The 13,380-nt window shown below is 46.9% G+C and overlaps 1 protein-coding gene across 1 annotated transcript in view; it reads left to right on the top strand.

Annotated features, from left to right (window-relative positions):
* Positions 1-13,380, top strand: part of LOC109857152 (fasciclin-1) — a 113,487-nt gene that overhangs the window by 72,208 nt on the left and 27,899 nt on the right. The window contains exon 7 of the mRNA XM_020433203.1: positions 7,235-7,243. Within this exon, the coding sequence (XP_020288792.1) occupies positions 7,235-7,243 (9 nt within the window). The remainder of the gene's footprint in view (positions 1-7,234; positions 7,244-13,380) is intronic.

Genomic DNA, 13,380 nt, shown 5'->3' with positions numbered 1-13,380 from the left:
TCCCCGAAACTTTTTCAACGGGGGGGGGGGGGGAAGAGGAGGAAAGAATCTCTTATACACGACGAGATTTTCCGAACTCCGGAGTCTCTTAAGGCGAATAAAAGTGATCCTATACGCGCGCGCGTAAACTGCAAACAGCCGATAATTTCATTATTGTCATTTATATTTGTATTACGTTTTGAAGCGCACGGGCGCGCTTTGAACGTTGACGATAATGGCATGAGGGAGCGATTTTACTTATGCAAGACGCCTTTTGAAAATGTTCCGTCCGGGAGACGTTGAGAGATCGTCGCAACTTCGACGTTACGAATAATTTCATTTCTCGCGTGAAACTAAACAAAAGGAGTCGCGTTGTAAACGCCGGCGAAAAGCTCGGCTATGCGCTTTGAGATTACCGGCGCGATGTGCCGTTTCTCTCTCTCTCTCTCTCTCTCTCTCTCTCTCTCTCTCTCTATCTATCTATCTTTTGCGAAGAAGAGAGAAGAGAGCCTCTAAGGATCCGCGCGGAACGGAATTCTCCTTTAAGAGAATGCGACCGGCGCCGCGGAAAGCGCTCGGCAGTTGGCGAAATTCCACGAGAAGGGTGGAAGAGCTTTTAGTAACTGTAATTCCTCGAGACGCTAATCCGAAATTATGCAGAACAATTCGAGCGGATTTCGGAGCATCCGAGCGCTTTCGATTTCGACGCGACCTCCGATGTCGATCGCGCGTCTCTTCCACCCACAACCGCCGAGACCTCTCTCTCTCTCTCTCTCTCTCCCTCGCGCACGCGATATCAATTCCGCGGAATTTCCGTCGAAAAATTGAAATAGAGCGAGACGATCGACCTCTCTTTTTCGCGAAAGTGTCGCGCTCGGATGTCTTATCTCTTCTCCGTCACCTCCGTCGCGCGGGCACAGTCGCGTCTTCTTCGGAAAATATCTAGAAAATTTTCGCGTGTATATTACCGCGAAAGGAAGGATCGATCTCCGACTCGAGGAGAGAGACTCTCCGCGTTTCTCTCGACGACCGAATTCACCGGTATCAAAAATTCACAGTTCGATACTCCAGAGATTCGATACGACGCTTCGAACTTTCAAGCGATCAAATTTTCAGCGCGGACAGTCCGAGTAATCAGAACGTAAATGTCAATGACTGTCTTCCTTAATCGACTCTCGTTTCAAATTTTTTTTCCAAATAAATATAACTTCAAACTTTATTTTGTCATTTGTTTCGAAAGAACTTGTCAACGATGTGACGCGTCGCTTCGGATACTTGTCAATCAGTCCTTGTGTAAAAAAAAAAAAAAAACGCAAGTTTATTATTCCGAGCGTGTCTCGGGGATCTGTTGCTGTTTTTCCCTTCGCTTCCTCATGAGGGAGCATCCGTGACTCGAGAGAGAAAGGAGCGCGTTGCTCTTCTCTCGTCGACGCGCGCCGTTCGCACGCACCGCACGTCTCTCTCTCTCGCAGTGTTAATTCGGCGGTTAAAGATTTCCCCATCGCGGCGGAGTATGTGCGCGGACGGGTTTCATTATGGTCCTTCCGGTACAACGATTCACTTCAAAACGGCCTACTTGTTTGCCGACGACGGGTCTCGAGCGTACACCCGGTACACTTGCTCATTGAATTATTGCGCTCCCTTGGCTGCGCACAGTTAGCGCGTGAGATCAGTTTAGTTTGCAAACGAGCGTAACCATCGAGCAAAAGCTACGTGACGGTAACTAGCTTTAACGTCGTCGACGTCGGCGGCGGCGGCGCGGAGTCGGAATTAAGGACGAAGTCGAATTACCGAGTTTCGCGCGAAAAAGTTTCTCTCGCGAAAGGGAAAGTAGTTATCTCTTCCGGCGCGAAATGTGCGGAAATAATTTCGTTTACCACCGCGCGATTATTCACCGACGAAATGATCCGCGAGCGAAGTCGCACCGCGAGCGTCTTCGCACCGGAAAACCGGGCGATCTTGAAGAACGTAAAAAAAAAAAAAACAAAACAAGAACGTTCTGAATTTTTCCGCCGGAGGAAAATTAAATTCGCGCGTGCGTGGAATCGTTCAAATATTGTCGGTCGGCAATTGCTGCGATTTGCGTGACATTCAATCGAATGCGGCGCGCGACTCGTAATTGGCGGAATTATCGTATCGATCGGCCGACATTAATATTTCATTCGGTTCCTCCGGATAATGTCTTCGACCTGTCAACCCCTCGCGATCGTCAACAACTGTGGCTCGGACCTCAAAGTGGGTCGCGCAGCTGTGCGGGTCTCCCGCAAAATTCGACCGAGACAATCGCGCGGCTTCCGTTCCGCGCGAATAATATAACGATTCGACGACGGGGGGGAAAACACACGTGCGTCGCAGCCCGCTTTTCCCGCGAACGGTCACTTGCCACGTATAAATTTTTCCGGAAAGTTGCAGTCTCAGCACGATCGCGAGAAAATTTCGCTGAAACGGACGTGTACTCGCGCGATTTTTCGGCAGTCCTCGTCCGCGCGATCTCATATCCCTTTTGAGATCGAATAACGCACGTGCGACAAGGAGGAGGCGTCGCGGAGGAGATTATTCCGCGCGCGCTGACGTCTCCTTCGAATCCCAAGTTTTTCGAAGTCTCGAGAGGATGGATTGTTTTATTTCCTTTTCCTCCTAATCTTCGCGCGTCTAAACACACACGTAACTTTTCTTTCGAATTAAGAACAAAAAAAACGGAAAAAATTGCGAACGTTCATCCTTTCTTCTGGCGGGAAAATAAAATAAAAACCAGGGCGAATAAACGATATATAACGATAACGAGCGATAAATGCGATAACGAGAGCGCAACAAAAATGCGCGGGGAGAAATAATAATAACGCCAGGAGATCGTAAAGCTTTCCGATGTAATAAAACCGAATTAATTATCCGGCAACATCTCCCGACCGTCTGAGGATCGTAAAACGCACGCGCAACAATGCCGCGGAATTTATACGCGACGTTTTCCGCGCGAATAAACGGCGGCCGGGAGAGAGAGGTCGCGGAATTATTTTTCTAATCTCTCGGGAATGCGAGAGTAATTTTACTTAGCCAAAACATTCGTTTCTCTCTCGCAAATGAAAAAAAAAAAAAAATTGGGCGGATAATAAGCGCGCCGCGCTCAATAGTGCGAGAACGCGCGTAAATTCGCATAACGAGTCTTGGCGATTAACGAGAAGTTAATAGGTCCGCGCGCGAAAATGCGCGACGCGTTTAACGAATATATGAGCGGTGAAAAATTCGAACAATGCATCTCGACGCGCGCGCGAAGGGAGATTCGCGCGGATTATATAAAGCGGCGATCGGTCCGAAATAGACCGCAAAGCGTTATCGACGGGGAAAAGGGAAAGTAATGGAAAATTGATCGGGAACCCGATGACAGTCAGGATACGAACGTAACGATTCTCGCGCCCCCGTCCTCCTCTCCCCACCTCTCTCGCCGCTGCGTCGTTATTATTTGATTTTCGACGTATCGCGCGGATTAAAACGCGCGCCTGCGTGCCGCGATTAAGTGCCGCGCGCTATTTTGTTTTTCTTCGCTCGTTATATCGGTTTTTTTTGTGTGCGTTATTTTGTCGACACTCTCGCTCATCCGATACTGGAAATTTTATATGTGTATATATATATACGTACGGGGTGGGGGAGGTGATTGTTATAGCGCGGGAAAAAAAACACGCGCGACTCTCTTGAATCAAAGTGAGCAAAAATCATGTTACAGCGCGAGAACGAGGAAAATATTGATTCCGCGCGGTGTCGAAAATGTTTTACGTTTTTTATGTGTTCGGGAGAAGGGTAGGAAAAAACGGTGGGGGGAGGAGGGAAGGGAAGGAAAAAAATGGCAAAATATTTGTGTCCGAAAATGCGAGGGATGGTATTTTGACGCGGTCAACAAGGGCCATCGATTTTTTTACTTTTGACGTGACCGTCGTATCCACGATGGACGATGTGAGAGATCGCTAGAAAAAATAACACACAAAAATCGTCGCGCGCAACGCGTCACGGCACGAGCGCGCACGATACTTCCCCGCCGTATTATTGTTTAATCCGACCTCGCGTGCTCGCGAAAATCGAATTACATCGAATACACACATCGGCGACCATCGTGTCTCTCTGCCTCGTTCAATGCCATTTTGCGACACGAGGGGACGGGGGGAGGACGAAGGGGAAAGGGAGGAGGGGGTTAGAAAGCCAAAAACGACGGCCGAACGACCAATATCGCGAGAATTGTGGCGACAAGCGACGCTTCGAATATCCGCTAATTAACCGCTCTCGGCATAGAAAATAACGAAATATCAGCGCGTTTCATCTGTTAATGAAACGCGCGTGACATCGCATTGAAAAGCGAGAGATTATGTTGATGTATAAGTATTATTTAACAATAAAGTTAATTTCGCTAGTAGCTTACGAATTATACAAGCAGCTCGAAACAACTCATTCGAAATAATTGCGCGCTATATATGAGTTTCTTGAATCGTTAGACGCGGATATGCGTTTCGCTCTCTGTCTCTTTGAAATTTTCGACTCCCGTACACGGGGATTTCACTTTGATCCAGGCGTCGCTCCCTTGAACACCGGGATTTATACCCGCGTGCGTGGGAATTGCGTCGAGAGAGTAGCGAACGCGTACGCATCTCCCTCTCCCTCCTCCCCTCCCGTCTCCCCTTCCACGCGTCGTTTCAAATGGAGGATATATAACACCGGCGGCGCGCGCGTTTCACGCGTAATTCCCTTGAAAAGTTAAACCGGGACATCGCTCTGTGTGGCGGCGCATATTATATGCAGCGTGCGGTGCATCTGACACACGAGATGCGCGCCGCCGAGAGAACGTGTCTAACGCGCGCGCGCGCACGGACCATATGACAATCGAGGCGAACCGGTTGACATTTTCGCATTTTCCTCCGGTCCCTCTCTCTGGTAATTAATTATCGGTTCATCGCGACGAAAATAGACAGCCGCCGCCACTCGAGCGCGAAATTTTGCGGACCGCCCCCTTCCTCTCTTTCCGACGTGACGGCTGGCGCGAATTCTGTCTTCGGCAGAAATTAGAAATCGACGTGCCGTTGTCGCCCCCAGCGAACTCGTTCCCCCTCTCGCGCGCTTTAAATATTATCGCGCGCGCGTTTGACGAAGATTCGAAATGATTTCGACTCTTGAAGGAGGATGGGGCTTCGAATAATCATCGGACTCAATTCTGACTCGTATTATGTTGAACACAAATCAAAATATTGAAATATTTATTTATTACTCGATTACATTTGGGTAACTTAAACAAAACACACCGGTTGAGCCAACAACAGGTTGAACGAATTGGAACATCGGAAGTCGAACGTCGAGCTTAACCTCCGCTATCATATATGGGAGGTCTTATTTCCCCGAGCGAAAAGACCAGAAGCTCGTCTTTTTCATCGGCGATATGCGCAAATAACGTATAAACCACATCTGCGTATCTTGCCGCAGCAGCGAGTCGGCGCGAATAACGCGCGGCGATATGATTTTACGGAGAGTCGTAAAGAATCCCGAAGATGTGTCTTACGATTGGTACTCAACCATCTGCGCAGAGAGATCGCACCCTTATACAGTATATATACTATAATACATACTCGATATACTCTGCTCTCTCTTCCTTCACTCGCGCGTCTCATATTCCACAGGTTACGCGACGTACTCGTCCCTCCCTCCGTGTCTGCGTTGTGTTTCGTTCACACGCGAAAGGAATTGATTAATCAATTCGCGCGCTGCGAAGATTGAAAAAAAAACTCCCTTTCGCAACGCGCGAAAAAATCGGCAGTTCGCAAATAGACACGCTCGCTCGGAGCCCTCTAATTAACTGCATACATTGCGCGTGACACATTTTCTGCCGTCGCGCTTTCATCGAGAGCAAACGTCCGCGGATGAGGGGGGGAGGGAAGGAGGGCGAGAGGGGAAGTTGCAAATGCCGCGGCCTGTGGAAATATGCGACGACGTTGTCGTATTGGCGTAATTAAGCTCGGACAATCGCTAATTAGCGAACGAGTTTATCGTGTTCCGGTTGTTTATCCCGGAACGCGTGTTCGAAGGGAGGGGAGGGACTGAATCGTATGACATAATCGTCACCGAGTGTTACGGTAACGACGGTGTCTGACGCGCGTGTTCCGAAAATTACGCCGGTACTTGCGGCCTCGTATTAACCGAGAGAAATTGCGCGATAAATATTTGCGCGCGTCATACAGCGCGCGCGGCGAAACTGCAGCGCCGAGAGAGAGAGAAAGAATGAGAGGGCAAATTGGCTACTACTAGGACGTTTCAATAATAAGTTAGACACTGGGATAGGGTCGCGCGCTAATAATAAAACTCAATTGTTGAAATTCATGTTGTCGAGCCACCGTGTGTCTGGGGGATTACCTCGGTTCTCTCTGTCTAATTCTAGTCGCAAATGGCTGTGTTACGACTGAGGGGACGAAACTTCGAGTGAATTTTCAGCCAGGAGTTACCTCTCTCAGTTTCTCTCTCTCTCTCTCTCTCTCTCTCTCTAGAATCTAATATAATTACATATCATTATGAGCATTTTAATTGGAGTTGTGAATTCGCGGCGAAAGATTAAACACGTTTTACTCGCTGCAGCGTTTCTCTCTCTCTCTCTCTTTCTCTCGATTGTACGAGGTCGCGGCGGAGATATACGCCGCTTTGTATATATAGAAACTACTTATACACTTCTCTACCTTTACAGGATGATCATATTGTAAAGTCGATGTAATTACATTAGAAGATTGGCAATTTGATGCGCTGACGTTGTTGAGAGTATTTTGAAAATATAACACCCGGACTGTAGCTTGTAATTTNATTTGATGCGCTGACGTTGTTGAGAGTATTTTGAAAATATAACACCCGGACTGTAGCTTGTAATTTCTTTGTTTTTTTTTTTTTTTTTTTTTTTTTCTAGTTTAAAAGTACGACACTCTTCGTGTGACATCCTGTAGCGTAATGTTGTTCCCAGCCAGAGCACCCCCGTTTCTCTAGCACAACACGTTGGATATGTAACATCGATCGACATCGAAAAGACACGAAAGACTTCTTCCGTCCACTTGAAACCATCTCTCCAACCCGTCCTCCTTCTCCGGTTCTCACAGCCTCCCTGTCTTTCTTTCTCGGCAGGAAACGACATGCTTACAGTTGTCTCTTACAGCGAACGACCTAATTACAAGTTTACCTTTTTTCTGTTTTCTGTTCGCTTCTTATGTTACGGACCGACACCCTGGTTTCCGGTTTCTCTGTGCAGTCCTTCAAGGTAATTCGCCGCCGCCACTTTTTCTATACTTTTTGCCTCTTTTATCTCTCTATCTCTGTTCTTTATACATTCATATATATTTCGAATCACCGCGCGATCACATACGACCGTGTCACCGTAAACGACGTAAGTACATACCGATTTTCGGCGAGGAACCGCGCGTGCGCGCATTTAATTAAACTTGGTAGACGATTAGATTTTGTTATTACCTCCCGCCTTTGGCCTTAAATCCTTGTGTATGCGCGAGCTCTTCTATAGATTCTAAAGATTCCTCGATTAAAGCTTCTCTTTGAGCAAAAGTCGGCTTTGAAATCTTACACGGACAAGAAAGGAGGAGCGATTTTTTTCGGGGAGATTGATTAAAACTAATAAGACGCGCGGTAAAAGAATTTTCTAATACGCGAAAATTTCGCGACGAATTTTCTCTCACTCTTTACGGTGACACACGTCGACAACATCACGTGTTACATCACATACGTCATTCGCACACATTACACACAGCTCTCATTTCGAACTCGATCTCTCTCTCTCTGTCTCTCTCTCTATCTATCTATCTATCTCTCTCTCTCTCTGTGTACGCAACTCTTCATCTCCACTCTTTTATTTTCCGCATTCCTTCTGTCACTCTATTTTTTTTATGTCTCACAACATCTTCGTTCTTCTCCACCGAAAGCATTTTCACGTGTTTATCTCTCAATAGTTTCGGTTTTTCACGTCTCTCTATCTATCTATCTCTCACACATACACTTTTTCTCACGTTTTGCGCCGTTATTCTTCTCTCGCTCACATTATTCGTCGTATTATTATCCTCGCGCGTGCCGATGTCCGATCTTATTGGGCGCAAAACCCCCCAATATATGTGTGTTATCCGCGGGCCGGGATCGATGCGGCGAAAAACGAGAGGAGGTAGAGGTATTGGCCCGCACGAGCGGAGAGAGCAGCGAACTGTATATATATGTATATATATATATACATACATATATATACACACGCGTTACTCTCGGCTGCCCTCGGATGCTGTTATCTTGGATCGTCATTCGAAAGCTCTTACTCATCCTCCCGGGGGAAGATGATGCCAAATTTTTTGCCGCGCGCCATCTCCTTCTAAAAGGAGAAAAAGTATCTTACCTATCTTCCACGCGCGCGCGTTCCATCGATCCCCCCGCGCGCGCGCGCGCGCTGCTGCAGCTTGCAAGCGCAGCGGCGTGTGTTTGATGCTGTAAACGCGCACGGACACCGGCGCGCAGCATAACACGACGTCAACCAAGCTATGCAAACTATGAACCACCATGTGAGAGCTTAATGTGCGCCTTTTCTGCGTCCGTCGTACCTATACACAAGCAAAGTAGAGCAGCACTAGCGAAGGCCGCGAGCGAGAGAGACGCGCGCTAACTGTGTGTGTCTGCGCGCGCGCGCATATATGCGTGTGTATGTGTGTCGCGCGGCGTTCAAAGGATGAGCCAGCGCGTACAATAAAAAAAAAAACAAAAAAAAAGAAGAACAAAAAACGAAGAGAGTAACAGAAGGAAAAATGCATGACGCGCGCACATATACGCGCGCACACACACATCGCGGGCGTAGAGCGGCCGCTGACTTTGCATTTTGTAGTCGGTGTTTTTTATGCGTCCTATTGCCTCTCTTTTTCAACACTCTTCCCCTCCCGCTCTCTCTCTCTCTCTTTCTCTCTCTTTCTCTCGTCCTTCACCTTCTCACGCTTGACGCGCCCGGTAAAAACGTGCATTTTTTCCTACTTTTTTGCACGACACTACCATAACGCCGCCCGGCGCCGATTTTTGAGGCCCTTTTCTCCCCGAGAAATGCACCGCCCGCTATTTACGATGCAAATCAAAGCGGGGACCTACCTATCCCCTCTCCTATTTTGTACCGATGTTTTCTTTTTGCTTTTTTACGGCGCGTTTTTACATAAACTCGCGCCAGCCGGAATTTTTCTTCTGAAAAAATAAATCGCACCGTCGAGCGTGGCCCGAAGAGCGCGGTGGCCTTAACCGGGAGCACCGACGACACTTTTCGAAGAAACTTCATGCGAATCTTCGCGAAAGTTTTTTTGCGATAATCTTTCGGAGAATACGAAATTTGAAATTATTAAATTTGTATCGCATTTTTAGAGATTGTTTAAGAAGAGACTCTCGGAAAACTTTGGTGGAGAGATAAAATGAAAAAATACTAGAATCTGCGGATATATAAAGTTTTATTAAAACTGAAACTCTCCTCTCTCTCTCTCTCTCTCATTTAAACTAACACAGAAAATTAATTAAATAACTAGCAAATTTAAAGTTCCCGAGTGAGTTTTTCATTGGCTCCGAATTATCAGACAACTCTCAACACAAATTCGTATCTTCTTCGGCTTCTTCTTTTTCTTCTTCCTCTTCCTCCGATGAATCGGTGGATTAAAACGAATAACGTGATGAAATAATAAAGTGGGGCAAGAGATTTTTGTTATCCTCGATCGCGCGCGATAAGAATTTATTGGACATAAATTTTGTTTACGGAGAACGTATTTATTATCGGCAACGATAATTTTTCTGGGCGTGTTCGCTTTTATAAAACGAACGCGCGCCGGAAAAGCGGGAGCGAGAGAGAAAGAGAGAGAGAGAATTTTGTCGAGGAGCCAAGAATCGAATTTGGCGCCGACTTCGCGGCGTGCCAAGCTTTGGAAAATTACGCGCGAACGTTGCTCAATCGTTGACTTTTTTACGCGCGGTTTAATGGACGAATAACTTGCGGGTTAACGCTCGCGCGTGGATTACTTTCATGAAAGTTTTAGAACGCAAGTAAAACACGAAGGGAAGGGAAGAATGTAACGAGGAGGGTGAGCTCGAGAACAACGGCGCAACACGTTTGTTTGTTTGTTTGTTTGTTTTGTTTTTTTGATAAGCTATTCTTACGGCCATTTGTTAATTTAGGTAACTACGACTATCATGCGCGTTGTTTTTAACGCGCACGCAATGTCGCTTGAATTAAAATAACGCGCTCTCTTCCACACACAACGCGCGCATGCGTTGTAAATATTAACAACCAATCTAGAAAACAATAGCGATTGCGCGACACCATTAAGAAATTATTTACCATTATGCCGGCAAGCTTAATTAAACCGGGGAAAATAATAACAAATGAATTTTAATCCCTCCTCTCCGATTAATTGCAACTGCTCAGCCGCGATTTTAATTTCGAGGCTTAAATTATTGATACACGTCGGTGGTTAAACAGTTGTTGCTCGTCGGTTGTTACTCGATACAATAGAGTTATACATATTTTCGATAAAATTTTCGATGCGGAAATGGTATCGGTTGGTATCACATGCGCGCGCGCATCAATCGAAAACAGTTTTAATCAAGAAACAGCGCGTCAATTAACAGTGTTACGCGCGCGCGCGCGCGCGTGTGTGTGTGTGTGTGTGACGCTGCGGCACAAATTTATGCGCAAAATAACGCGCGCGGAATTATTATTGACGTTTATTTATTTTTAATACTTTGATATTTTTCGTTAGAGAGCGCATGAAACATCGGAAAAACCCCGGGGGCTATTAATACTTTGTATTTTTCTCAAAGAGGAATTTATTCACGCGTTTACGATCACTCGATAAAAACACATCTATTATTAACCTCCTCCCTCCCGTTATATATATACTGTCAGTCATGTGTTTTCGCATTTCATATATATTTTTACCTCGAAATGTCACGTCAGCCTTGAACCACTTACCGAAGTTTTCCCCAACCGAAGGGAGAAAGTCGCCCTCGCCCTTTCTCTCCCTCTCCCTTCTTTCCTTCCTCTCTCCCGGCCTTGCACCACGGTTGCACCCTCGAAATACCACGCACGCACAAGCGAGCACATCACAGAGATGTTGTTTCGTAGAAAAAAAAACGCATGTTAGATAGCGGGATATGCGAGTGTTAACGAAAACAAAACCTAGTCTAGATGTGCAAAAACCCAACCACACACATTACAAACATAAACACATGCGCGTGTACAGCCACACACACGGACACCTGCATGTCGGCAATTCTCTCTCTCTCTCTCTCTCACACACACAGTATCAATAGAGTTTCCTTGCGAAGTGTGTGAAAAAAAACAAATTGTTATATTACAGAGATAAAAAATAAAAAGTTTTCTCTTAATTTCCGATTTGTAACCTCAGTCGAAATCCGAGATCTTCTCGGATCTCTCTCCTGGAAACTTCGAAAGTGTTTGTGTTTCGAGATTTCTAAGTTTTCCCCTCGTCCCACTCCCTCGTTCGAAGGGGGAGGACTGAGTGATTGTCTGCCATCCGAAACGAGAATCCTTCTGGATTCATTACTCAACGCGCGCGGTCGTTTTGCCATTTACAATCCTAAAGGAAGCTCGTGGGTTCCTCCCGTCGTCGTCGTAGTCGTCGTCGTGCGCGTCGCGCCGAAGAAAACGGAAAGTCTCGGGGAAATGAAATATGCCGCAACGGGAAGAAGAGAACAAAAAACAAAAAAAAAAAAAAAAAGAACCGACGAAAGCTCCTTCTCGCGCGCGAGAGTTTTCCGCGAAGAGAGACAAGACGCGCGCGCCAAACAAGCGTCGTAAATTTCAGGCTCTCTCCTTCTCGGGAGAATCGTACCTCATCGAGAGAGAAGAAGGGAATGCGCAAGCACCGCCCGTCGTCGTCGTCGTCGTCGTCGCCTTGTTGGAGCCGCTGCCGCGTGTCGACAGTGGCTTTATCTTGGAAGAAAGGCGTCCGGTCGAATGTAAGAAAGTTCGCCGGCAAGTTTTCCGGGACGTTTTCCTTCTCCGCTTCGTGACGGAAACGGAATCGCGGTGATATCTGTTCTCTCTTTTTTTTTTCTCGGAAAAATTGTCGGATATTAATCCGCGACGCGATCTGCTCGCGCGAATCGACCGGGGCCCCGGGAGGAAGGGATAGATGGATAGTCTCTTGCGAAATTAAACGCAAAATAACATCACGGGGGCCGATGGTTGGTGGTCACGTCTCTCGCGTTTATAAAATAATCGATCGCGCGCGATTTAAAGCGGATTAGCGTTTTAACGTATTTTAATCCTGTGTGCGCACTTCCTTTTCGGGTTTTGATAAGGTTAACGTTTTCCGCAACAATTGAAAATTTAAACCGAAAATTGAAATCCGCACCGTTGCGCGCGGAACGCGCGTAATTAAATCGGCATGCCCGTTTAGGATAGAATAACGCGAGTCGAGTTTCGCTCGGTTGCAAACACGCTCGACAATCGACCGGCGTCATTAATAACTTTATTCGCGATCAATCACACGGCCAATCTACGTGTTCGCGCTCGTTTTTCCTTTCTTTTTTTTTTTTTTTTTTATTTTTTGTTTTTATCGCGTGCAACTCGCGTGTCTCCCGCGCGCGCATGTGTCGCGGCTCCCCAACGCGGACAATGAACACGAGCGCTAATGACGCGTTAATAATCCGGAAAACGAACAAGAGCGCGTGTAAATATACCCCGCGGGCGAGCTTTTAAAAGGGCGATTTTTTTATTCCGGGGGACAAAGCCGAGAGAATATAAAACCGCGATATACATTAGTCATTTTCAATCGTTTCGCGAACGACACGCGTGAAAATCCACTAAAAATCCTTCAAACGTCAATCCGCCGCGTTGTCGTTCTTACACAACGTGCAATAAAATTTAAAAAAATATAGAATCTCACCTCGCGTTATTTTCGCATTCGCGTCAAGACGAGATCGGAAAGTTGCGCGCGGGAAGAAAATACATCCCGGGACGCGCGCTCTCGAGAATATAAGTAGTAAAGATCGTCGTAAAGCGCGCCGCGACGTGTCGTTGAGCGCCGAGCGGGCGTGTCGCGCGCGTCTTGCGGAATATAACGTCGGGCCGTAACGCAGTCACTTGGACGGTTAGTAAAGAGTAAACGTAGTAGTGCCGCATGCTTGCTTCTGTTGCGTGGCTTTTACGGGAGTCTTAAAAGCGGGCGTTAAACGTTTAGTCTGTCTCTCTCTCTCTCTCTCCATCAAGACTTCGAGTAGTGTATAGCGACGTGCGCATTTTCAAGCCGAAGGGTTACGACGAAAACTCTTTCTCAGCACGTCGGTCGGTCGGTTCGCGCGATCCGGTCTCACTCTCCCGTAAATCGATGGCAAGTTCCCCGAAGCCGCGCCACGACTGAC

The sequence above is a fragment of the Pseudomyrmex gracilis genome, unplaced genomic scaffold (assembly GCF_002006095.1).
Source record: "Pseudomyrmex gracilis isolate BER0280 unplaced genomic scaffold, ASM200609v1 scaffold_147, whole genome shotgun sequence".
Taxonomy (NCBI): Eukaryota; Metazoa; Arthropoda; class Insecta; order Hymenoptera; family Formicidae; genus Pseudomyrmex; species Pseudomyrmex gracilis.
This window is presented reverse-complemented; position numbering and strand designations above follow the sequence as displayed.